We start from the raw sequence: 25451 nt of genomic DNA on the forward strand, positions 1-25451 counted from the left end.
ATCTCCCCTTAGCAAATTTTTGGGTTCCCCATAGCGACCATCATCATCTTCTCCATCTCAAGAACATCCACCATTAAAGTAATTAACCCTAGCTTTCTCTCTCTAGAAATTTCTAATCCAAAATCAAATCAAACCACATGGGTAGCTAGATCATGACATGGGGAGTAAAAACCCTAATGTTTCGGACCAAAAAGGTTGTCGGAAACCCTAGAAAAGTCCGGCCAAAGGATTAACAAAAATCCGGCCGAATCATCAAAATCCGGCCAACACATGCTTCTCCCGAGGCGGATGCATCCATCCCGTGCCATATGCTGCTGTCCCGAGCGTGTTTGCTGTCTCGTGCTTGCTGCTAGGAGTCCCTAGCAGCAGCTTCCTTGCGTCCGGCCAGGAGCAGCAGCTACCTGAGCTGCTTGCACGCGGCCTATGCTGCTGGTCGCAACAAGCAAGTGCTGCTCTGGCCTAGTGCTGAAGCTATCCCGAGCTGCTGCTCGTGTTGCAGCCCGAGCAGCAGTTCGGCGGGCCAAAGCTAGATCGGCCTAGTGTGCTGGCCGGCCTATGCTTTGGCCGGATCCTCCTTCTTGCTCTCTTTTTCTCTCTTCCACTCAAACCCTAGAAGGTTGTTGATGAAGAACCCTCAACAACCCTAGCCTCCTTTATCCTTTTCTCTCTCTTTACTTTGTTGCTTGGTTGATGAATGATGAAGATGATGAATAATAGCCTAAACTACTAAAACCCTAGAGTCCCTTGACTTAGTCAATTCATTTAGATTTTGTTGACTCTAATCCATAAAGAGAGGGTGCTCATATAATTCCTCCTTGTCATTCTTCTTTGGGCTTGTGTGGGCTTTGGGCTTGGTTTAGAAATCAAGAGGTGCCTCCATCCTTGTCTCTACATCTTCAAATTGTCACAAAGGACTAAAATACCCTCGGACTTCTTTCTTTCATAACTTTCCCGTCCGAACTCGGAATTGACTTCCGTTTTCACCGTCGGACTCGTCATTGCCTCTACTTGTAGTATGATTTGCTTGAAGTCATTTTCTCTCGTTTTGGGCACATGAAATGATAGTGATAATTTGCTCCTTTTATTCCGAATCACACGCTTAACTCCAAAATAAGTACCTAACATGAAAAACACATTAAATATTATTGATAACACTCGAAAAAGACTAATTAGTCTAAGTTAGGCTCTCCAAATGTGACATTTTCGTGTCACATCAATACCATTTTCCCTCTAGAGGTGGGCCCCACCCATGTGCTAGCTACAAGACAAGATATAGTCTTGACTAGTGTTGAATGGGTGAGGCTCGCTCACAATTAATTACAATATGCAAGTGGACCAAACGTCAAATTAGGCCCAAGCATGCATAAAACCCAACAACTATAATAGACAATATGAAGATGAGTTAGAGTGGAGAAAAGAGGAAAGAGAAGTGGCAATGGTGGTCAGAATGGTGGTGGTGGGAAGTTGTTATAGTGAAAGTGATAAACAAGATGAAAATTAGGAGGCAACGTTTGATCAAGTGAATTTTTAGATTAAAATAAAATATGCCACCGAAAATGTATGAAAATAAAACATGGATTCCGAATTTGTTCCTATGAGATTAGTCTTTATTCCCCAAAGCGGCGGAAAACGATCACATTATGGCATGTGAAAATAAAGTCTCATACCTAATACCTTATATTAGTATATATTATACAGCTGCCAGTGTGAATGTGAACATTAATACAAGCTAATCTATTTAAAATTGTTAATTAATGATCCTCGACTGTCTATATGTATAATTTATTTATTTTATCAACATACTGTTTTATGAATAATCATGTCAACTATTAAATACCAGATCTATTCACCAATCTCTTCTCATACCCAATAGAAATATATACATCTAGAAGTTAGTAGATGTATCATCCAACTTCATAGAGTATGTCAACATCGATAATCTGCTTCACTTCACCTCGTCAACAATACTCGGTCGTGAACTTCCATGGCCGCTTCCATCATCATGTATTTGGGGTTGGTGGTCTCTCCTGTCTTCCATCAAAACCATTTTCTGCAAATCAAACTCCCTTTCAGAATATTAATCTAAATAGAGTAGTGCTTCAACCAAAGAGCACTACAACCAGGTACCCAGTACTGTGTTTGTTTGTCCGTCTGTCTGTCTATCTCTCTGTATACATATATTATACCGATCATTATTTAATTCCATCTCACTCGTCATAAAGTAATGTTGGGTTTTAGATAACTAATATTATTGATGCAGGAAAGTGAATGCAACAAACAACCTTCCAGATGGAAACTCACTTCCTAATTCTTCCCCTCCAGGACCTAATCCTCCCTCAGGATGGTGAGATATAATCTTCTTCTTCTTCTTTGAGAATATATATGGTGCAATTCTTGAATATCTTTAATATGGATGATTTAATTAGGTCACCCAGCTGGTTACTGTGGACGCTGATACCCATGCTCTTACCTTTCTTGAGGAACAAATGGGGACCCCTCCTCGAAATTAAGAGTAAGATTTTTTTAATTAGACATTAATTTTTAGTAGTGATTTCAATCTATATAAGTAGTCAATTTTTCTAGTCTTCGACTTTCTGTGCATTTTTTTTATTTGTAACAAGTTACGTACTTTGCAAAAAATATAAAAAAATAAAACTAGTCTTTTTAACTTCATTAAAATTGGGTCTTCCACTGGATTTGCTGATCTTAAAAAACTATTATTGTCTGTATATTAATTACAACCCATTTTGACCAACTCTCATTGCAAAACAACACGTTGGGCAAGAAAGCTGTCCAATGTCCAATCGATGTGAGATAACACTAATACCTGATATCAATGTCAAAGCTCTCATAATGCAATCACGACTCATATACAGTTTTATAGTCTATGAGGCCCACTTCTCTTTCAAATCCAATTGCAAAGAAATGATTGCCTAAGATAGTTTCTTTTTAAAACCGGGTGACTTAATTGGTCGAGTCTAAATCAACTGAAAAGGTTAACAAGTTATCATGTTTATTTTTAAGACTCAAAATATTGACTTTTATACCCCGTGATTAATAGGAGTAATAATATTTGGAAACAGAAAACAAAATCTTAAATAGATATCTTACATTTTTTTGTCCCTCTCTCCTAAATATAAAATAACTCTAAGAAAATCCTGAAAACCTAGGGTTTTCTCTTTCTTTACTCCATGAAAACCTTCAGCTTCCCTCTCTCTCTCTCTCTCTCTCTCTCTCTCTGAGGAAGGTTTGGAAAAATAGGTCTCCCTCTCCAAATATTTCTCTCTCCGCCGTCGGATCTCCATCGATCTCTCCATCGCTGGATCTTTCTCTCCCTCGCCAGATCTATTCTCCCCGTCGTCGGATTTCTCTCTGTCTATAACTGAAGGTTTGTTGCTAACACTTGGCGGGTATCTCTTGATCTTCCTCTCTCTAACAAGAAGGTAAAAGAATCTAACCCTCGCCAGATCCGACGAGGGTCTCTCTCTCCCCCTCCCTCTTTATTTCCTTCTGGTTGTGGTGGTGGTCGTGGTGGTGGTCGTGGTGTGTGGTTGTGGTCGTGATGTGTGGTTGTGGCCGTGATGTGTAGTGGTGGTGGTTGTCGTGATATGTGTAGGTGTTGTGTTGAAAGTGGTGGTGTTGGTGGTCAGACTCTAGCGGTGGTGGTAGTCTGACTCTGGTGGTGGTGGTGGTCTGACTCTGGTAATGGTGGTGGTCTGACTTTGGCGGTGGTGGTGGTGGTGGTCTGACTCTGGCGCTGGTCTAACTCTGGTAATGGTGGTGGTCTGACTCTTGTGTTGTGGTTTGAGGTGGTGGCAGTTTGTGGGGGTGCTTGGAAATATTTGGATGATATATATTTTTGTAAATAAGAGGGGTATAAGGGTCATTTGATCGAATTTAGGTTTCTTTTTCAGACTTGGCTTGAAGTCTGAAGTATGTGGGCGCTTTTTCAACCCATTCAGACCACAAGCTAATTCAGCCACATTATCAGATTTTCTTAAATTAAAAAACAAACATCTGAAAAGCAAACACAACCTAAGAGTTGGACATGCAATGTGGATAATGCTAATAATGTTTAGTTTTGTTGTTTACCTCTATTGATTGCCTTAGAAAATTAATTATGCAGAGAATATAAACACGGCCATAGAAACAGTAGAGTGTGCCACAGAAGTGATAGAAGATGTGGCGAAGAAGATGGAGGAGGTAGTCGAGGACATTGAGGAAAAACTTCCAGAAGATTCTGAGCTTAAGGATAAACTTCGTGTAATTGAACATGCAACTGAAGAGGCTATTAAAGGTGCAGATTTAGCTGAAGACTTCATTCACAAGGTACCCCTTTTCCTTGTCCTTGTAGTTATGGATAAGTACTTGATTGCGGGACACATAACACTATAATAAAGGAATTTTAGTTATGAAAGAAAAGGCGTCAGAACAAAGAAAAAAAATTTCGCACTTATTAAGTGATTTTAATTTATTAAGTGCGGATCACTAAATTTAAGTTTTTTGTTCATTCACTTAATAGGTAAAAATTACTTCTAAGTGGTGTCAAAATAAATGCAAATATAAGTAAGCTCTAGCTTGCAATTTATTTTTTTGCACCTTAAAAATGCTAAAAAAACATAATAGTTCTTCATCTAATAACAATGACCAATATAAAAAACTTAAACTTGAATAATTTAATGATAAATCCGAAGTTTTTTTTAGCTTTAGCTAAGCTTTCACTCATTCATCGCCCCTTCTTCACCTAAATCCTACTTCAACTTACTCTCTCCTCTTTCACTTATCACATAATCGCCTCAACGCCACGATGTAATTTGATCCCTTTTGCCTTTCTCAATCGTAAATCCTTTTCCTTCCCATATATATCTATGTTTTCAGCATAAAGTATTCATAATCGTTAATTCTTTTTCAATTAGGATCATAAGGTTGTTGAATCCGTAAAAAAATGTGTATAACATTTCAATAGTTCACTTTTGGAAAAAAAAATTGATAATTACTTATTCTCTATTACACTTGGAAGTGATAAAAAGACAAGGCTCATGCACTTAAAAGTGATGGGACAGCTCATGCACTTAAAAGTGATGGGACAAATGTCATAACTAGAATTAATATTAGTTGCTCAATGATTATCATTTAGTAAGTCACTGGAGTTATAATTGTTAAAGAAATCAAACACCCTGGTACTTTTTAATTTATTGATTTGATGGTAAAGAATACTAGGACATCAAGATATACTTGTGATGTATGGCTAACCCTAAGGGTGCCACCCTCTTTTAAAGTCCCCTGTGAATTTCTTTTTGGAGATGAGATTCCAACAGTCATTACATTGGAATGACATTGATACATCATGATTATAATATGCGATACATCGTGAATTTGAATGAGAATTTAAAATTTTTTATAAAATCTAATTGTAAAATCCTTTGAATTGTTTCTCTTATAGTTATAGGGGAATCCTAGTAAGGAAAATTTTAAATGCAATCACAATTTTTGCTATATACACTCACACCAAAGGTAATTTTTTTTCAATTAAGAGGAGATCTGAGTGAATATAACAAAAGGTGAGTGATTTAACATTTTCCTCCTAATAAGGTGGACACATTGGCCTCCCTTACTTTCCAGGAAAGACTGGTCTCGAGTACGATTATATGAAACAAAAATGATGGTATGCCCGGCTAGTATCCCGGTCGAATCCTGACCGAGGTACTTGGACGGGCATATACTATCACCGTTGTAGATGAAAAGAAGCCTTTCTCAGATCGTAACATAGGAACTCTCAGGGAGGCTCACTTAAGAAGTATTACCTATATTGTTTGAAGAGACTCTAGTCTCTAATTGAACTTGAAATTTCATAAAATGTCCCTCTTGTTAGATCTCGTCGGGCAATTCTAGTACCCTTTCAAAAAACATTTATAAGTGTTAAAAGTTAGAATGATAATCCGAAAGGGTCCGTTTCTGGTCAATGTAACAGGAGTGGTAAAATAAAAAATAAAAAACCAGAGGTCTCCCATTGTTGAGGACGAATAGATGGTCATATTGTATTATACAAAGCCTAAAAATCGATGACGTCTTCTTTTCTTCCACCCGCTTGTAAAGCTAATGCGAGAAACATACAAGAAATCTCGAGTCCAACTGAAAAAGCACTTTGTGCGCCTAGGATGGCAAATGTCTTCATCTTAGATGTATATCATAAATTTTGCTGAAAATAATAAGAAAGATCAACGAATTGAATGAAGTTGTGTTTCCACAGACTTGAAAGTGATGTTAGGAAAAATAAGCTAATTAACTTGTTCAGGAATATGAAGATACACGATGTGAAAGTAAAAGTAGAGACACCAAGATTATTTAACGTGGCAAAAACCCCTCCAAGATAGAAGGTAAAAAAGCCACGGGACCTAGTCCAGAAATCTTCCACTATAATGATAATAATGGGTTACACAATTATTCACCAAACCTATGGTGGATAAATCAATTCTTCAAGATGTGTAGAAACACTCTTGGATAACAACTCTTCACCAAAACTATGGTGGATAAACTGAACAAAGAAACAAAGAAATAGAAATCTCTTACTCCTTAGGATTTGAACAAATTCTAGATTACTAAAGGTTGAAGAAGATAACCACAAACTAAATTGCTTCACAAAATTAATAATCTTCTTTTCTTCAAATCAATATTCTTCTCTCTCTTGACAGGACTACTTCAGAAATCTCTCTTTCTCTTACTTCTCTTTGTTCTGGAAGTTGTTGTGAATAATCTCTTCCCTTTCATTCCCTTTTATAATGATAAATAGGGAGGTTTACCAATAGAAATAGGAATTCTTTTTTAGGCTTGACAAAATAGAAACTTCTATTTTTTCCCCAAACAAAGAATAAGGGAAATCCTATTCCAACTAGGAGTCCTTTTATTATAAGGAGGGACCCCAACTAGTGATACCGGCACCGTTGCTCCCAAAGATCAGTAAAAAAAAGTAATGCTCATGGGATGGATTCTAATGTGTCTGCTAATGAGTTATGGACCTAGAGTTGTTAACTGACTGGCAAAAGGAGTAACGGGTCGTATTTTACAAGCAACCCAATATCCAAAGGAGTTTTAACTTATTTTTAGTCAAACCTTAAGCCCGGCTGGTCTAGCGCGCAAGTTTATGTGTTACACACACTCCACATAGTCTCCATAAAATTTACAATAGAAGGATCACCAACTTATTAAAATGACGTCATACCATTTTACCTTGGTTTTATGATGTAGATTGTTGCGGAAGCGTAAAAGTAATGGAATCCACCATTATAACAATGACAAAATACGTAAATAAACTGATAAAATACGTAAATAAACTGATAAAGTAAAGAACAAAACGATAAACTTGATTAACAATAAACTTGATTCATAATATTCTCTGATCTGAATAACAAGGACATACCTGACTTCCTTTTATAGGAACTTAGAAACTTCTAGATAGACTCAAATTAGGATTACTAAATATCAAAGATACTCAAATATAGAAACTTCTAAACCTAGACTTAGTAGGAAATACTAAAACATGGAAACTCCTAAATTCTAACCCTAATGGACTCGACCATGAGGCCCTCTAACTAGTTCAGCCGTGAGGCCCATCTTGATGGTCTCCATCATTTTACAAAGTGGGACTAAAGCAAAAAAACTTCTTCCATTAGCGTTCTATTAAGAACATCATCATATAGCAGTGTTGTTCTAATGTCTACCGTTCCTGTAGTTCTTGTTTGCTGGTTTCGTTATACCGATGTTATGTGGTTGATTCGGCTAGTCTCTTAGCCTATGCACCGACGAGATTGGTTCTACCTTTCATTTTATTGGTAATAAATCAGAGATACTTTAGTTCCAAAGTAATGGCGAAAGACCAAGGGAAGAGGAATTCAATATCTGGCGTCTTTTTAACCAACAACGTCTGCTATCTAGGACAGATTATTCGTAGTCAAATATCACTATCAATTTAAAATTGAAAAGAGGAATCGTATGCCTTCTCCCTTCTCTATCTTCTGATTTATTACTTTCTAATCAATATGCTTATTGCTTCTTGGTTTGAAAAATTACAATGCGCTTGACTTGAAAAGAAGATAAGCAAAAAAATTGGAGGATAAGAAAAGAACAATTTAACAGAGGCACAATATTTGTCTTCTCTTAGGAAAATTGACACTTTGTATAATACCACACATTCGACGTTCGCCTCCCATTATAACGATTAAGCTTTTATTCGATGCCACTCTTATAAGAAAGCAGTCAACTCGAAAGTAAACTAACCTCTTGATGCGAATGGAGTTGACTTACTTCATATGAGACTCCTTGAAAATTGTCTTAAATATTCTTCTTCGACTCTCTTAAATAAAATTCTAATGATGTTTGATGCTTTGAAACACGGAATGAAATTTGGACCAATTTGGGTCATATTTATATGAGTTGAATAGACATATATTTTAGGGACACATTTGATCACGGTTGGATGAATAAAGGTGATGGTTTGTGAGAAAAACAGTCGGCTACGATCTAGACCCTTCGGTCTTCAAGAAATGGACAGAGAGAACGTGAACCCTTTGATGAGCCATTAGATCCGGCTCATAACCGAAAGATATCTTAAAGGTAAAAACCAAAGAAGTCTTACACCCACTTTGACCATTTAAATCAAACAACTATTAGGGTCATTTCGCTTGGCATAATCTGAGCCATTTTTGGCCTTAAACTTAACAGACCTCTCTTCACTTTCTTTGGAAGATTTACAAGGAACTCTGAAGGCACATGAGTTAAAAAATAACAAAAGAAATCTAACCCTTCCTGATCAATCTCTTAAATACTAAATTGCAAGTGTCGGAGACCGTGGTTGTGGTAAAAAAAATCGAGGAAGAGGTCAGTCTTACTCAAATAAAACTAATGCTACACAAGCTCTAGAAAATCAGAACTTTAATTGAATTGGAGGACGTGGTTGTCAAAGAGGAAAAGAAAGATGGTATTTTGAATGTTAAAATTGTCATAAACCTGGTCGTACTGCTAAAGAATGTTGGTAAAACAAGAAGATGACAATGATGAATTTGGTGTTATGCATGAAAGTAATGATGGTACAAATGATAAAGATCCTCAAGAAACATTGTTACGTTGTGATAGGCCTAAAAAAGGTCTATTCCGCAAGTGCAGGGATCAAGTTATATTACTTCTAATAAGTCCGAGAATCGATCTAAGGGACAAACAATTTCATTTAAATCTTAAATTAAAACCCCTTTCGAAAATTTGATTTGATTTTGAAAACCATTTTAAAAAGAAAACAATACTAATAGACTAATAAGAATGAAATCAAGGTGGGAAAGAAATCTAGGGTTCTTGATTCCACCACATAAATGGACTATCTAAAACATGCATTTAATCAACAAATTCCTTTTTTCATATATAACTCAAAATCTAACATAATAAACTATTTAGATTTCGGAAGATATTCTTTAATAATACATTTCAAAATCAAGTATTTCTAAGTGATTATCATATAAAGACTATATTCCTTAACAATCATCCATCATCTAATAAGCATACCCCATCTAATAACTTAACAATAGCATGAAATATCTCACTATGAAGCATGAACCATGAAAAGACCATAAAATCTATACGAAATGACAATTAATAGGCATTGAAGCTCAATAGAAGGATTTATTAATCAATAACACACTTCAAAATAAGCCCAAATATGAGTTTCCTCTCAAACCCTAGGTACAAGATTATCTACTCATTGAATTTAGAGACATATATATTGATAAAATAAAATACATGAAAATAAATTAGACAAAGAAAAGAAATCACCCAATTCTTTGCTCCAATGGTTCCCAAGTATGATCCAAATTATTCTCCAAATCCAATTAAAAGCACTTTGAAAGTAGGTGGAAGTAGAAAAATTTAGAAAATAAATTAGAAAGGAATTAGTTGTAGAAAAGAAATGAAGGAAGAAAATGGGATAGAATTAGAAAGTGGATCTAGAAATTAGAAGAGAAAGAAATTGGGTAGAAGAAGTGATGGAGGCTAGAAAAAGGAGAAGGAGATAGTTTTAGGATTTTACTACTACAAGAAGGAAAAGGAGTGGGAGGCTAAGAGGAGAGTATGTGAAAAGTAGAGAAGGAATGAGAAGGTTTTCAAGTCTAGGTCTTAATGAAGGAGAAATAGATTTATATATAGGTGGGTTGATGGCTTGGGTTTATTAGGGTTAAAATGGTAGTAGGTTTAAAAAAAAGAGGGTCACTTTTGGAATTCTAGGGGTTAAATTGAACAAAACCCTAAAATAAATCAAGTGACCCAACGGCTAGGATTTCTGGTTGAATTTTCGGATGCTAACATGCACAGTGGCTAATGAAACGGAGTGCGGCAGCAAACAGGGAGCGTTAGATGCTAAAGAACACGGATCTGGATGGTTCAGAGGGAGAAACGTGGTTGGGAGCACGACAGCTACGCAACTACGAGTAACATGGAAGCATAATAATGGAGCAGACATTCAGCAACCGTCATATCTTGGATACACAGAACGAACGAACAAGATTAAAACGTTGTTGTTGGGACTATGGAACTAAGTTGCTTCGGAAACACTAGATGATGCTCTTAGGGCCCATTTCGATGTTCAACGCGAATACCGAATTTCGATGTAATAGCCTCCGTTGTTCGACACGTTTTCCGCTATATACCGAGCGCCAGAAAGTCTCCCGAAATAATCCCACTAGTCAACCTTATTTGACTCCATCTTTGACTTTGCCTAGTTTGTCCATCCAGACTCCGATTTGACTTCTGTTTTCTCCTACTGAATCGTCTTGGACACTACTTTTCACCCATGCACTGACCTTGCCCAAATTACAAAAATATCCTCGACTCCAAATGACCAAAATATCTTTTATATTCGTTTTAAACCGTTTTCACACTTAAATCTGCAAAAGACATCTAATCAAGAAAACAACCATTTAACAGACAATAAAGACTCGAAACAGACTAACTTGGCCAAATTAAACGACTCAGATGGGACATTTTCATGACCCATCACTTTGCCAGTGGAGCTAGCAAGCATATAACAACTAACGAAAATTTATTCTAAAATTTAATTTAGTCAGACAGTGGACAGGTGAAAATTGGAGATGTTGGATCTTATAAAATAAGAGGTATTGATGAAATTTCTTCACACAAAATCTAACAATACTGAAAAAATGTCGGATGTTTATTATGTTCATGGCTCTAAAAATAATTTGTTTAGTTTTCGTTATTTGTTAAGAAAATGGTATGATATCCATTTTTATGGAAATACTTGCTTTTTACTAATAAACGATAAGCCTTTTGCAAAAAATAGAGTTACACCAAATAAAAATTTCCTCTTGCGCTCAAATATTATGTTCGCAATAAGTCCGGTTAGTAGATTTATGAGAAACCATATTCTACTTGTTGGGAGACGACAAAAAGAATTTACGATATGTGAAAGGTACAGTTGACTATGAAATTTTTTATCAAGAAAATATTCCAGTTAATCTTGATTGCTATACAGACAGTGATTTGGCAAGGAGTCTAGATGATAGTAAAGGTATTTCAAGTTATATTTTAACTCTTGGTAGCAGACCAATTTCATTGTGTCCCAAGAAAGAACCAGTAGTTTCTCTTTTTACAACTGCGTCCAAATATATATATATATAAATACATATAATTGTTGCTTTGGTGGTCTAATTGTCTGGTTACAAGGTCTTTCGAAAAGTCTAAAGAATGAACAAACTACTACAATAACATTGTTTTGTAGGAATAACTCAATTATTGTTGTCACTAAGGATCTAGTACTTCATGGAAAGACGAAGCATATCCGTATCAGATATCATTTTGTACGGAAACTTGTTAATGATAAAATTATTCAGGTTATGTGTTGCATGATGAACAATCTATTGGCAGATATGATCTCACAAAGCCATCAAGTGGAGAAGCTTTCCAGAAAAATATTACAAGTTTGAGAGTTAGAAGAAAATTTGGTTTAGGGGGGGGGGGGGGGGGGGGGGGGGGTATTATTGAAAATTAAATTGATATCAATTGCATTTAGATGAAGATAATGGTGGGAGATTTAAAAAAAAATTTATTATGCACTAAAGTAGAATAGAATATTAAGTCATATTATTTTGGAATTTGGAAAAAAAAAGTTTTTTGCTGAACTAGAATTATCTATATACTCGAGTTTAGTTTGTTTCAAACAAATAGTGAGAAAGAAAGTTAACAGTAGTAAAGTGTGTTAGTCATCTTGTTGAAACAGGCGCCTCTATTAGTCATCTAGTAACTGTCAACCACTTTGAATATAAATCCGTTGTAGTCTACTTGGTCAGGATACTTGGCTCTCACCCGAGAGACCTGGGTTCAAGTCCCGGCAATGGAATTCTTTTATTTATTTATTTTTTATATCTCATCTATATTCATTGCCAAAAAGTTACGCGGAAAATAAATAAATAATGATCGAGTATCTGAAATCTTCGAGGATGGTTTTGTGCAACGAGATCAGGCACATAAAACTCGAGGTCAATCGGGAACAGATGTTTTGTGATGGTGACCACAAATGTGTTTAAAGAGGCCATTTGTAAGTGCTAATGGTGTATCTCTCGAGGTAAATTTGAGAAAAGTTCGTAAAGGAGGCGTCTTTGACACTAACAGAGGCCCCTTTAATTCTTCTCGTCTATTTTTATTCCAACAATTATGGTTAATCAGACGTTGGAATAAACCGTGGTCATAGAGTTTGATAATTTGTTAATATTTGCAGGCCCGGGAAGCAGAGAAAAAGATGGAGAACTTAATGGAGCAAGTGGATCATGAAGGAACAATAGTGGTACCAAAAGAGTCTGGAGAGAAAAAAGATTCATAATATAAATAAATGGATGTATCTGGTCAACCTTTGCACTCTTCTGATTACTTAATTTTTTTTAGTTATAGGCACTGGTGGTCATGTAGAATCTTTAAATTTGTTCCCAATTTGCTTTCTAAGTTTTGTTATAATAGTACCCTTCCTCATTAAGCATATTAGTAGCTACAACCTGCCATTTCAGCTCAAATTATCACAACTCTTGGCTTATTGACTACCATTTTTATAGACAGAGAAAAAAGACAAGAGACCATAAAGGAAGCTGGTCAGAAAATAAGGGGTCAAAAAGAAAATAACACATCAAACAAATATGTTTGAAATTGCTGTAACATAAATAAATCAAAAAACAAATATATATGTTTGAAATCGATACAAAAATGAAACAAATCCCAAACAAATACAAACAAAATCAATCCACCCCAAAGTCGATAAAAAAAAATCTTCATCTATCTTCATCAAATCCAACCCTGCTAAACTCTTCATCCCTCTAAATCAGATCGAAATCAAATACAAGTCTTAAGTAAATTTTGCTTTAAAAGATCCTCCCAAAGAACCATATAAAAATCAGATCTAAAATTTGGTGGCCGATGAATAGACAACCAAAAATCTTGTATGGACCAAAATTATTTATCCTTATGTAACTCAAACATAGTTGACACTTCAACAAAAAAAACTCAAACATAGTTGACTTAATTGACTTCTAATTAATTGAGAGGCATAACTACAAGTTCACAAACATTAAAATATGAATTAGTATAAAGATTATAAAATAAAGACACTAAATCACAAAATATAAAAGGGTGGATGGATTTTAGGTCCAAAATCACAAGGTCAATAGGTTTAGAGCCCAAAGATTATATTAAATAGAAAATAAATCCATTATGAATAATTTACATCTGTAACCTCTCTTTTCTCTAATAGTACCTAACTTATTCCAGGTTAAATAAAAGGGTTATTTCCCGCCTGGCCCCCAACTTTGTGACCAGCTTCCCGCCTGGCCCCCAACTTTACGAGAAATACCCATATGGCCCCCTTCCGTTATAACACCGTCATTCTCTCTCCTCCATCATGTTTTCTCTCTCTGCCAAGTCATGCCACATCATCTGTTACGCCACCTCATCGCCTTCTCCGGCGACTTCAAACATAAAAAAAAAAAAAAAAAATATTTCTCTCTTCCTCTTTCTCTCTAAAAAATTTTTTTTTTTTCATTCTTCTCTCTCTAGAACTGAGTTCTAGAGAGAGAGAGGGGACCTTCAACAGCTCTGTTGAAGGTCAGGTCGACCTTCAACAGATCTGTTGAAGGCCAACCTAACGTTCAACAGACCTGTTGAAGGCCGACCTGACCTTCAACAGTCTGTTGAAGGTCCCCTCTCTCTCTCTAGAACTGAGTTCTAGAGAGAGAGAAAAGAAAGAAAAAAAGAAAAAAAAAATTTAGAGAGAGAGAGAGGAAGAGAGAAATTTTTTTTTTTTTTATGTTTGAAGTCGCCGGCCGGCGACTCTCGCCGGAGAAGGTGATGAGGTGGCGTAACAGATGATGTGGCATGACTTGGCAGAGAGAGAAAACATGATGGAGGAGAGAGAGTGACGGTGTTATAACGGAAGGGGGCCATATGGGTATTTCTCGTAAAGTAGGGGGCCAGGCGGGAAGCTGGTCACAAAGTTGGGGGCCATTAGGGAAATAACCCTAAATAAAATTACCCAGGTTAGAAGATACAAATAGTCTTTTCAGTTTCATGAAAATAATTCCTTAATAAGAAGTCACTATCCCTACAAAAAGTTGTCTTTCTGTTTAAAGAAATATTTACCTAATCTTTTGATCCAAAGAAAATTTATCAGAACTCTCTCTTTATCAGGTCAACGAGAGAAATCCTAGAGAAATCGCAGAGAAAATTCATCCATTCTTTTTAGTCTTCACTTGGAGAAAACCTAGAAAAAACATGATGCTCAATAGATTAAATTTCTTCTTTTACTATATTCTCGTTTTTTTCAACGAAAGATTGTCAAATCGTGCATGATTTTATTGTCCTTATTCTTAAAGCTAGGATATCAATCTTTTTCCTAAAAAAATCCTTTAGATCTTGTCCATTGTTTTTCTCTACACAATCTTGTTTCCTCCAAAAAATTTGCATGAAAGGTAACTACATATTTCGCAAATTTTTTGTATATTCTCATAGCATTTTCTTGATTCTAACAGCATATTTACGTTTTGTAATTTTGTGAGTTACTCAGAAAATCATTTACGTCTTGTAATTTTGAATGACCGAGTTTGTTTTGCAGTAGGCAATGCCCTCAAATTTCTTGCAATATTTCTTTGTTTTGCATAAACTGTTGAAATTCTACCAACATTTTCTAAACTCTGACAAAAAATAACAATAGATAGGTAAAAGAAAGGGTTAAACAAAGGGTGTTTGATTTTTTAGCACTTGTAAGTGCTACCACTTACTAAGTGATAATCATTTAGTAAGTGATATCACTTGTAAGTGTTGTGGCGTTTGTTTTCCATCACTTCTAAGTGCTTGATTTTTGTTTTTATATTAATTCTAAATGTCATAAAAATGAAAAATTGTCTATTTTGACCTTAAAGTATTTACATATTAGTATTTCATACTAATTCATTGTACTCGCGAGTTTAGATACAAGAGAATTACGGTTTATGAATACTTTGTGTTGAAAATATTAACCTCAAATAATTAAAAGTATGAAGGAGAAAGAACTTATGTTGCATCATGGAGTTTGGGTGGTTCCGTGACTAATGAAGGAAGAGGTGTGATAAAATTTAAGAGAAAAGCTTAGGTGAAGGATGAGTGAGAAGGAAAAGTGTTATCGCTAAAGTCATAAAAAGATTTTTTTACTTATAAATTGTTTAAGATTTTCTTTTGAGTTATAATCATATTGGTAATTATTATATTTGGAGATGGATAAAAATGGTTTTTTTAGCACTTCGAAAGTAAGTGCAAAAAAATAAGCTCCAAGTTGGAGCTTACTTTTTTGCACTTACTTTGACCCCACTTACAAGTGATATTCACTTATTAAGTGAAAAAACAAACGGCCTAAAATTGCCGGCCCACACTTATTAAGTGAAAATCACTTAATAAGTGCAAAAATCACTTATTGGATGAATTGAAGGATAAATGGAAAAAGGCTTCAAGTTATTAGTTCTTGTATTGGATACAGAAAATAATTTTTATATAGGTGGTTTAGGAGATAAAATATTATCAAATTCAAATTTGGATAAAATTCACAAAAATTAAAAACCACATAATGCCATTTGCTATTAATCACTCTGAGTATAACTACTTGTGTAAGATTCTACATTGGCATATGTTGAGTTTGCTTAGAAAGTGTAAAACATTGAGTACATCAGGTAGGTGGTGGGTTCACTCAAACGTCTGATAAAGTTTGATGAATATCTTCACTTGAATCACTTCAAAAAGTTATTCCAGTTTTTTTTAGTTTTCTTCACCAATGGTGTTGAAGTTTAAACTCGAAGTTATCTACGTACATTGATAATCTATTGTATCACTTGAAGATTATTGACATTATTTGAAGGTATCTAAATGTTTTTTTTTTGTAAAGTGACTACTAAAGTCATTATAATGTCATTTGATACATGTGATAAACACTAGAATCACCGCATTAAACTTCGAAATAAACGGGCCTATACCTCAACTAAACTAGTGGCCTAAAGCTCAACGAAATAAACGGCCTAAGGCTCGTCTGACTACATTATTTATACCTTTAATAACCCAAGTTCATCTGACTATGGATTCCTCTTCTTATGAGAACAGAACCTGGGACCTCCAGGGTTTTTAACAACATGTAGTTGAACACTCCAACAATATATAGTTGTATTATGTGAAGGCAATATCAAACATCATAGTTTGACATCGAAATAATTAGGTTATGATCTTATAAATTAAACGAGAGATCCAATACTGTACTATACAACTTTTAACATAGTTAGCTTCTTATAAAAGCAATTAGATTTTAGGATATGACAGGACTTGATCTTATGACCTTTTTGACAAAAGACACTAAACATGACAACTCTCCTTCACTTGATGTGTTACAAACTAACTAGTAGGGAGAGATTTTGGAAGTATTTACCTAATTTCTTTTGCTCTAAGTTTCACAATCCTTCTAAACTTAACAAAGATTCATAACACTTACATCAACAACTACCATGTCAAGCATACGGACTAGCTTTACCCAATTCTCCAAGGAGAACCCTAAATTGCTCGGGTACCTCGAGTTCCATTTGAACTAATTCCGTTTAAGGATTGTACTCTATTTCCTAGTTTTCTCGGACCATCTTAAGTTTAAATTACTTCTGCCTAAAAATTTATTATTGTACCTATAATCTAATTTATTTGTAGAAGCGAGCTTCTCTTTTTTTCTTGGGAGAAGTAACGGAAGGTCATCATTCTCAAAAGCTTCTTTTGTACGCACAACCGAAAAAAGTACGACGACAAAAAGCTTTTGTTGGGACTCTTGGGAGAGATTGATGAGAGTCTGATATATCATTGGAACATTAACTAAAGAAAGGCTCATCATATAGGTGTAAGGAATAAAGTCTGACTCAAGGCATCCAAATATATTGGATTATAACTTTATTTATCATGTAACCCAATTTAGTACCACTAAGTTTATTCTCCAACCATCCCCTTCCATTATAAAAAGGTCTCATCCTCATTCCATTTTATCATATCAACCTCTTCTCTTACTAGCTAGCTACCCTCTCTCTCTCTCTCTCAAAACATGGCTATTGTTGGAGTTGTATGTGCCATAATACTACTAATATGTAGTAGTGTTATGCCAACCTTGGCAGTAGATTATACTGTGGGGGATTCAAAAGGATGGATAATAGGTATGGACTATAGTACTTGGGCAAAGGGGAAGACATTTGCAGTGGGTGACACTCTAGGTTTGTTTCTCAAATCTCATGACTCATATTTCAAGTAGGGAAATGATAAAGTTAAAAAAGATTTTGACATAAAAAAGTTCCCAGCTGTTGTGGTTTGAAACTTTTGACCAAATCTAAGCCGTTGAGAGATGAATATCACAACCGTCATATCAGCTGAGAACTTTCTTTTGAATCCTTTGTAACTCTAGCATCTCCCTTTCAAGTAATTTATACTATCGCATAGTAATTTTACCTCTTTTTTCCTTTATTTAGTGTTTAGCTATGGAGGAGGACATACAGTAGATGAAGTGAGTGGAAGTGATTACTCAAGTTGCACAGTGGGAAATTCATTAACTTCAGATAGTAGTGGTGCAACTTCAATTACTCTCAAAACACCAGGCCCACATTATTTTATTTGTGCTGTTTCTGGTCATTGTTCTAGTGGAATGAAGCTCGCAATCACTGTTGGAGGCGGCACCGCCACCGGAGGAGGTGGTGCAAGCGGCGGTAGTGCTCCTGGTGGTGGAGCTTCTACACCAACCACTCCTTCCACAAGTACACCCTCTACTCCAAATACTATCTACTTCTCTTCATCTACCAAATTCTCTCCATCAATAAAAATGCTACTAATGATCACTTTATTGGGAATATTTGTGTTGTCCTCTTATTAAAAGATTCATAGAAGAAGAGTATTTTGGTCTGGGTGGAGGCAGTGCTTGTTAAATTCTCTATTTCTCTCTCTTGCTTTTGTATTAAGGATGATCATAATATACTTTGTAACAATCTTATGTCCTTATTTTTAGTTCTTACTTTTTTTTTTTTTTGTTGAGAAGTTCTTAATTAATACTATGGGGAAAAAAAATTTGATTGTTCCTTATTACCAATATCTGTGATGAAAAAGATAGTCCAACCATAAAACATCTCAAAAAATTTGATTCTTCCTTATTACCAATATCGGTGATGGAGAGTAGAGACTTGGAGAGTAGAGACTTGAAACGTGTATGAACATACACTTCCGTGTATGAACATACTTTCCTTAAAGCATTATTCGTTCCTTTCTCGATTGGGATTTTGAATTGATCAGCATGTCTCGAACCCTTGACCTCTAAGGTGGAAGACTATACCTCTTGCCACTCCAACCAAGGGTTGTCGGCGGGGGAATTACTTAATAGTAATAGATAATCAACCATGATACACATCACGGCACGAAACCCGGCCGAAACCCGACGGGGTGACGTGTCGGGCTGTGATCTAGAGAGAGAAAGTACCGACACGTCACCCTACCCGGTTTCGTGCCGGGATGAGGATCATTTTCCATAGATAATACCTTAACTTTCAAAGTTCCACCCAGGCTTAGGTTTAATATGCAGGAGTAAAAAGAAATGGAGTGGGTTTACTTCATTATTAACGAATGGCTGTTATTACATTACTAATAAACCAAACATCAGATCAGGTTGGATTCAAGATCCTTAACTTCCTAAAACTAGTTCAGATAATATAAACCAAAATATATTAAACAAAGCCGGCCCATCACACTAAGAAACTCTATTTCACACTACAGCAAGAAATGTTCAAGCTATTCAAAATCATGCCTTGAAAATTGAATTCACACACAAAGCCAAAATATATTAAACCAGCTCTACTAATCTGCATTCCGAGAAAGATCCTTCTTCGTCGCCTCGTGTTTCCTTGGGTCCTTTTTTTGAAGCTTACCCTTCTTAGCGAACCTCATGAGACAGATGGTTTCTCATCGGATTGACTATTTCTACTGATAAGACTGCCGTTAGATTCAGAACCATAGATATGACCCATTTTTGCCCGTTTCGTGTCTAAATATCTCTTGTTTTCTTTTGTAATTGGAGTTAACAATGGAACCCTACCTGAAACTGCCAAACCATAACCCTTTAGTCCAATGTACTTTGCCGGGTTGTTCGTCATCAGTTTCATTGTCCGGACACCAAGATCTCGTAATATCTACATAACAATTACATGGAATTTTAAGTTTAATCAGTTAAAAGAGAAAAGATAAACCTATAATAGAATTCTATAAGAGACTAATTTAGATGGAATACAACTCGGAGGCATAGATCATCGTTACATGGTATAATAGTTCGCCCCAAAGCTAAAGACTGAAGAGATGTACAAATTATTGGAATAAACAAAGAAAATGAACAATACTCAAACACATCATGTATATACACAAAATGAAAAATCATTAACGATAGAGTAAGGTGGGGGTTATTTTGTTTCAGAATTTTTGTTCTTTATTTGACCGTATATCTAACTCGTCTGAATGGCTAACTCAGGCAGATTTTGAGTATAATTGAGTCAGACTTATAATAAATCTGAAGAGCCCATTGTCTAAAATAACATGACATGATTTCTGTGCCCCTAACTAAAACAAGTCAGATTCATAAGTAGATCCAGACAAGTTCGATTCTGGGGAGTCAAATTCAGACACTAAAAAAACACCACCTAGGATACCTGATACTCTGTTTGACTATTTCATTGTGTTTTGCCGGGTGAATATTCGTGTTGGACACTTGGATATTGGTGTTAGATACTCAAGCATTCTTATCAAATGTACTGGATACTCAGATACTTCTATCCCTGTTTCGACATTTTTGCACTCACTGTACTGGTATCTGCAACTTTATGTTAGATAAAATACAAAATGATAACTCCTGATAAGATTAAACCATATCCTATTATCTGAGTTGAAGAGTTCCTAGCACCAAATTTTATGAACATTAGAGATAAACATCAAAATGCATCTCAAATGTGCTACACTGGACTAGGACCAAGAGAAGAGGTACCTGAAACCTTCAAATTTAAAATGCTTCAAAAGAAGGTTTACCTGTGCACCAATTCCATACTCCCTTGAATCAACAGGTAATCCTAGCTCCTCGTTTGCTTCCACAGTGTCACGCCCGTCATCCTGCAGGTTGTAAGCACGGAGTTTGTGACCTAGACCGATTCCCCTTCCTTCGTGTCCACGGAGGTATACTAACACACCCCGACCAGCTGCCTCAATCTGCTGCATTGCAAGGCCCAGCTGGTCTCCACAGTCACATCGGGCTGACCCGAATATGTCTCCTGTGAGGCACTCAGAATGGACTCTCACAAGAACATCTAGCCCATCTCCAATATCACCCTGTTCACATAACAACTTATGATAAACAAATACACCAGACAACATTTTTATTTGTAGTAAAGCTCTTAATTTTCTCTCAATACCAAAAATCCTACTATTCCACCAATGTTTTAGACAGATCAAAAGAACAAACCGAAGTGGATGTCATTAAACCGATTCATCAAGGATGCAAATACTTATTTTTTGGGTAAACTAGCGGACTACCCATGATCTGATGGATATAGTGATTGAGAATGACTAGATGAGACCTGGGCCGAATTCTGCATTTCATTCCATTCTCTAGGACAGTTGAAAGATGTCATAACGTAATCAGTATCCAAAAGAAATCCTTGGTTCACAAGAAGGATGTGAGAAGCATTTTGTATGCCCAATTTTAATTTACAATGATATTATGCATAAAAACAAAACTTAGCGAGACTGGTAAAATGAAATGTTTGAGTACTTCAATTCAATAGATTAGCTTACTTTAACCATGGCAATATGCTCACTCTCATCCAACACTGATTTATAGCAGTAGGCTTGGAATGGCCCCCACGTAGTGGGAATACGAGCAGCAGAAGACCGTTCCACCAAGTGATCTCGTTTTCTCCTAAATCTGCCAATTAATTTGTGTCAGGCAATTCATCAATTTTTTTTTTGATGAGAAGGCAATTCATCAATTTGAAATAATATATTTAACAAGATTAAGACAAGATGGCCACAGATACAATTTTTTGATATCTGACTGCCAATCAAGAAAAAAGTATATAAATGGCTCTGCATATATATCCATATATCACTGAACTGGCAGGAAAGCTGCATCTGTAACAAAGAATGTATAAAAAATACCATCCTTTATTTTGCCTGAGCCACGAGTCAAGAAAGACGATACCTAATCAAATCAGCAATTGATACAATCTTCAAATTCTCTCTTTCTGCAAATTGACGAAGCTTAGGTAAACGAGCCATGGAACCATCATCATCTACAATCTCGCATAGAACAGCAACAGGGTCTAATCCCGCTAGCACGGCAAGATCGACAGAAGCCTCCGTATGCCCGGCTCTTTTCAAAACACCCCCTTCTCTATACTTCAAAGGGAAGATATGACCTGGGCGGTTGAAATCCTCAGGCTTTGAATCTTTGGATGCAAGAGCCCTTATGGTTGTTGCCCTATCTTGAGCTGACACTCCTGTGGTCGTCCCGTGTTTAGCATCCTGTAGAATCATATTGTAGTGAACTCAAAGATAAAAAATTTGTTATCATGATTAGAGGTTACTGGGTTGATATAAACAAAAGCATATTCCATGCACAAAAAAAACCTTGTGAGGGTAAGTAGCAGTCAGTGAATGCCTATTTAACATGGATTACATTTGCAGTGTATGATGCAGAAACTCTAATCCGGAATTTGGGTACTTTGGCGCTCTTTTTTAATACTCTGAATCACTTGAGTGGGTATATTGTTAGGATTTGACGGACATTTTGCGTCTACTAACACAAAATCTCGTTAGGCTTGTAAAATCCTGCTCTAGGTCATTGCAAATTATTTATTATTTATTATCTAAATGGATGATCATAAGTGGAGATCATAAGTAGTAAGAATAATTAATACAAGAAAAGACCTATCTGCATCCTGCAAGGTCAGACACTTTATACTTTGTACTGGTGTTGGATACTAATATTCGCATGCCATATCATGTCCATGGTATTTGCTTTTTAACCAAAAACAAACTGAATCAAAACTTGAATATTTCAGGATTGAGAAAGTAGCATACCACTGAGACTGTGAATGCTGTAGAAAGTTTTTCTTCATTCTTCTTGTCTATTACCATTAAAGGAAGTTGTAACTTTTCCAAATCTTCTCCTTTCATGCTCACACACACAATGCCAGTTCCGTGCTTTACTATAAAAGCCGCATCTTCAGGTTTTACCAATGACGCAGCCATTATCAAATCTCCCTCATTTTCCCTGTCTTCATCATCCACGACGATGACCATCTACAAGATCAACCAAAAGTTATCAATGAATGATGAAGAAACAACGACATATCCTGCAAAACAAAAAATAGTTAACAGGATAACTAACTTTTCCCTGTCGGATGTCTTCAATGGCCTCCGGAATGGATGCGAATCCTGATGTTGGAGAATCAAGATCTCGTTCATCCTTATCAACGAAAAAATCATCAGTGGTAGGAGTAATCTCCGCTGCAAGTGTTCCAAATGCTATAGCATCAGGTTGTATCTCTACCCCACTTGATAGAAAGTCGCCTTCCCCAGAGACTAAAGCAGCTCTAACTCGAACATCACCCTTCCGACTTCCGTATGATTTCTTACACAGGCTAATAGAAGATAAGTCCAATGGATTCTGAAAGTGCAACCCGTTGGAAAAACTGAGGAATCTGTACTCTCTAGAGAAAAAAAGCTGGTAAGTAGTTGGAAGACATTATAAGTCCAAAGGTTTCAAATTTCAGAACCAAAAACACATTGTCATTCCACCAGCGAGTCATAAATGCACGTTTTACTGAATGCCACGTTATAACGTAACGGAATGATAACTTAGTCAGATTATACGGGTCATCTTTTCTGGACGATATAAGCAAAATTAGAAAAAAAAATAATTAGGTCCTTTAACAGGTAACTTCTTTATCAAAAAGATGTTGACACCCGTCAATTTCAACAATTCTGAGGTTGTTATGTTCTCAATGGTACAGATAACGACACAACATATAATCGAAATTCATTCTTTTTTGATCGATTCCCAACCCAAGACTTTGTCCGGATAATTCTAAGGTTTAACCCTCCTTGAGTGCACACTTAATTCGAAGATTCGAGTAAGGGGTTCATTTGTGCTTAGTAATTTCAGTGGTGTTATTGTGTTAATCCTAATCTCCCCTTCTACTAAAAATTACTTATATCTCAATAAAAAGGAAAAATAATTGAACCCAAAAAAAGAAAATCATCAAATTATCTCATTCACCTGTTCTACCAGAGCTAGAAATCAACTCATTACCATAATTAAAGAGAAACATATAGAACCCAATTTTTGATTACTAAGACCAGACCCAACCAAAACTAGGGCAAAAACAGAGAACCCACTACACTATTTCCTATAAATACATAATCATATATACTGAAATTGAGATTGGAAGATGCCAAAACACAATTTGTGAAAATGGGGAAGAAAGGGTAAATTAAGAAGAGCTTACTGTGAACGATAGAGCGCTAATGTTGGGCAAGATAAATTGATTGAAGAAGTCATTTTCTCCTTCTCCTCCTTTCAGAACAAAGCTCAATTGAACAATTCAATCTGATTATAATCTTCTTTTACTCTTTCTTCCTTTCTTTAACTTCAGCCTAAGCAAAACGCTAAGTTTCAAAACTTTATCAGAGAGAGAGAGAAGAAGAACCCAGATATGGGTTCGACTGTTCTAGAAAGGCAGCCAACGAAAAGCGGTGAAGAGAAAAAGATGATGGAGTAGATATAAGGGAAACGTATCACCAAAATTTCATGGGACGTTGTCCTTTGTATTTTTTTTATTTTTGGCGAAGAGCTTGCAATATAAAAGAGGAGATTGGGTTCACCATCCTTTGGTGCAGTGGTTGAACGTCTCGACGGAAGCAGTTTGTCATCCGAATTTATCTCATGTAATTTAAGCAATATATATATACTAAACAATATATTAAATTTGTCGGGCTTTAAGCTTTTTTCATGTCGTCGGGCTTTAGACCTCTTTCATTATGGTTTAAATTAGGCAGCAGCTATCGTGCTCATCACATCTTCATGATGTATCTATGCCTTGTAGCGACTAACGTAGATCGTAGTCGATTTCTCAAAAAAAATAGATATGGGATTGAGAGGTTGGAACGGTGTTTGATTTTTACATTTATTAAGTGATTTTAGTTATACGTATAAACCATCAATTTTAGTTTATTCGATTTTCATTTAGTAAGTGAAATCACTTTTAAGTGGTGCATGGTAAAACAAGTGAAAAAACTAAGTTCTAACTTGGAACTTATTTTTCTGCTCTTAATTTCGTAACTGCAAAAATGACAGTTTCATCCTTCTTCTAATATAATAAGTCAGTATATTCATAACTAAAAACAACAAATAAATAGTTGATTAATAAAAAAAACGTATTTATGACTTTAGCCAATACTCATCCCCTTCATTACTAATCCTTCACCTAAACCTTTCTCCTACATTCTTTTTGAAAGAGACGTCCTTCCACCACGATGACAATGCAATCCATTTGCCAAATACGACAAATGATGAAGAAGATCATCAAATCCAGTCAATTTAGAGATTGTAATGTTCAGCTAGAAATCAACTAGATCGATGAATTACTCGGATGAATCACAACTAACTTCGATCATATCCCACAGCGGGTTACACCAAAGAGTGGTGACTCGATCGGAAAGATACGAGTAGAGTGAATGAGACGAAAGGGCTCTAACTAGATGCGCCTAAAAGTACCCAAAAGGTCCGGAAGAAGCCCGGACAAAGATAGCAAAAGATAGGCAAAAGTATCAAAAAGTTGACCAGCCTTATA

At 35.9% G+C, this 25451-nt stretch overlaps 3 protein-coding genes and 1 non-coding gene across 9 annotated transcripts; 3 read left to right on the forward strand and 1 right to left on the reverse strand.

The window, feature by feature from the left end:
• Positions 1–1754: 1754 nt before the first annotated feature.
• On the forward strand, positions 1755–13058 carry LOC147537632 (uncharacterized). Of its 4 annotated transcripts, XR_015226072.1 has the most exons (6): positions 1755–2123; positions 2261–2344; positions 2427–2512; positions 4127–4329; positions 12515–12616; positions 12770–13058. XR_015226072.1 is itself a non-coding variant. In XM_086643680.1 (5 exons), the coding sequence occupies exons 1-5, from the start codon at positions 1924–1926 to the stop codon at positions 11923–11925; spliced, it is 579 nt and encodes a 192-aa protein (XP_086499806.1). In that variant the 5' UTR covers positions 1757–1923; the 3' UTR covers positions 11926–11944. The 4 variants fall into 4 exon arrangements, 3 of the variants coding, with proteins under 3 accessions (XP_086499806.1, XP_086499805.1, XP_086499804.1); XM_086643680.1 differs by lacking the exons at positions 12515–12616; positions 12770–13058 and adding an exon at positions 11920–11944 and having other exon boundaries at positions 1757–2123; XM_086643679.1 differs by lacking the exons at positions 12515–12616; positions 12770–13058 and adding an exon at positions 11774–11911 and having other exon boundaries at positions 1757–2123.
• On the forward strand, positions 12319–12391 carry TRNAE-CUC (transfer RNA glutamic acid (anticodon CUC)). Its single transcript has one exon. It is a non-coding gene; the product is annotated as a tRNA-Glu (tRNA).
• Positions 13059–17240: 4182 nt separating the features above from the next.
• On the forward strand, positions 17241–18644 carry LOC147537634 (blue copper protein-like). Its single transcript, XM_086640796.1, has 2 exons — positions 17241–17792; positions 18045–18644. Exons 1-2 carry the CDS (start codon positions 17627–17629, stop codon positions 18440–18442), a joined length of 564 nt encoding a protein of 187 aa, XP_086496922.1. The 5' UTR covers positions 17241–17626; the 3' UTR covers positions 18443–18644.
• Positions 18645–19144: 500 nt separating this feature from the next.
• LOC147537635 (bifunctional riboflavin biosynthesis protein RIBA 1, chloroplastic-like) lies at positions 19145–24553 on the reverse strand. 3 transcript variants are annotated; one of them, XR_015225315.1, is made up of 7 exons: positions 24108–24430; positions 22988–23309; positions 22678–22899; positions 21797–22119; positions 21391–21520; positions 20411–20925; positions 19145–20357 (listed from the first exon to the last, which is right to left on the reverse strand). XR_015225315.1 is itself a non-coding variant. In XM_086640794.1 (7 exons), exons 1-7 carry the CDS (start codon positions 24158–24160, stop codon positions 19500–19502), a joined length of 1593 nt encoding a protein of 530 aa, XP_086496920.1. In that variant the 5' UTR covers positions 24161–24553; the 3' UTR covers positions 19145–19499. The 3 variants fall into 3 exon arrangements, 2 of the variants coding, with proteins under 2 accessions (XP_086496920.1, XP_086496921.1); XM_086640794.1 differs by having other exon boundaries at positions 19145–19745; positions 20629–20925; positions 24108–24553; XM_086640795.1 differs by having other exon boundaries at positions 19145–19745; positions 20629–20925; positions 22988–23300; positions 24108–24397.
• Positions 24554–25451: the final 898 nt, after the last annotated feature.

The sequence above is a fragment of the Eschscholzia californica genome, unplaced genomic scaffold, assembly GCF_041429995.1.
Source record: "Eschscholzia californica isolate CP2 unplaced genomic scaffold, dmEscCali1.0.p SCAF_5, whole genome shotgun sequence".
In the NCBI taxonomy this organism is placed as follows: domain Eukaryota; kingdom Viridiplantae; phylum Streptophyta; class Magnoliopsida; order Ranunculales; family Papaveraceae; genus Eschscholzia; species Eschscholzia californica.

Bases quoted from the DNA above. Each gene is read 5' to 3' on its own strand.
- LOC147537634 (XM_086640796.1), top strand. From the start codon at position 17,627: ATGGCTATTGTTGGAGTTGTATGTGCCATAATACTACTAATATGTAGT. The intron at 17,793-18,044 runs GTTTGTTTCTCA...TCCTTTATTTAG, and splicing joins TGCAGTGGGTGACACTCTAG to TGTTTAGCTATGGAGGAGGA.
- LOC147537635 (XM_086640794.1), bottom strand. From the start codon at position 24,160: ATGACTTCTTCAATCAATTTATCTTGCCCAACATTAGCGCTCTATCGT. The intron at 23,310-24,107 runs GTAAGCTCTTCT...TTTTTTCTCTAG, and splicing joins TTAGCGCTCTATCGTTCACA to AGAGTACAGATTCCTCAGTT. The intron at 19,746-20,628 runs GTAAACCTTCTT...ATTGTTATGTAG, and splicing joins AGTATGGAATTGGTGCACAG to ATATTACGAGATCTTGGTGT.
- LOC147537632 (XM_086643678.1), top strand. From the start codon at position 1,924: ATGTCAACATCGATAATCTGCTTCACTTCACCTCGTCAACAATACTCG. The intron at 2,345-2,426 runs GTGAGATATAAT...TGATTTAATTAG, and splicing joins CCTAATCCTCCCTCAGGATG to GTCACCCAGCTGGTTACTGT. The intron at 4,330-12,769 runs GTACCCCTTTTC...TAATATTTGCAG, and splicing joins CTGAAGACTTCATTCACAAG to GCCCGGGAAGCAGAGAAAAA.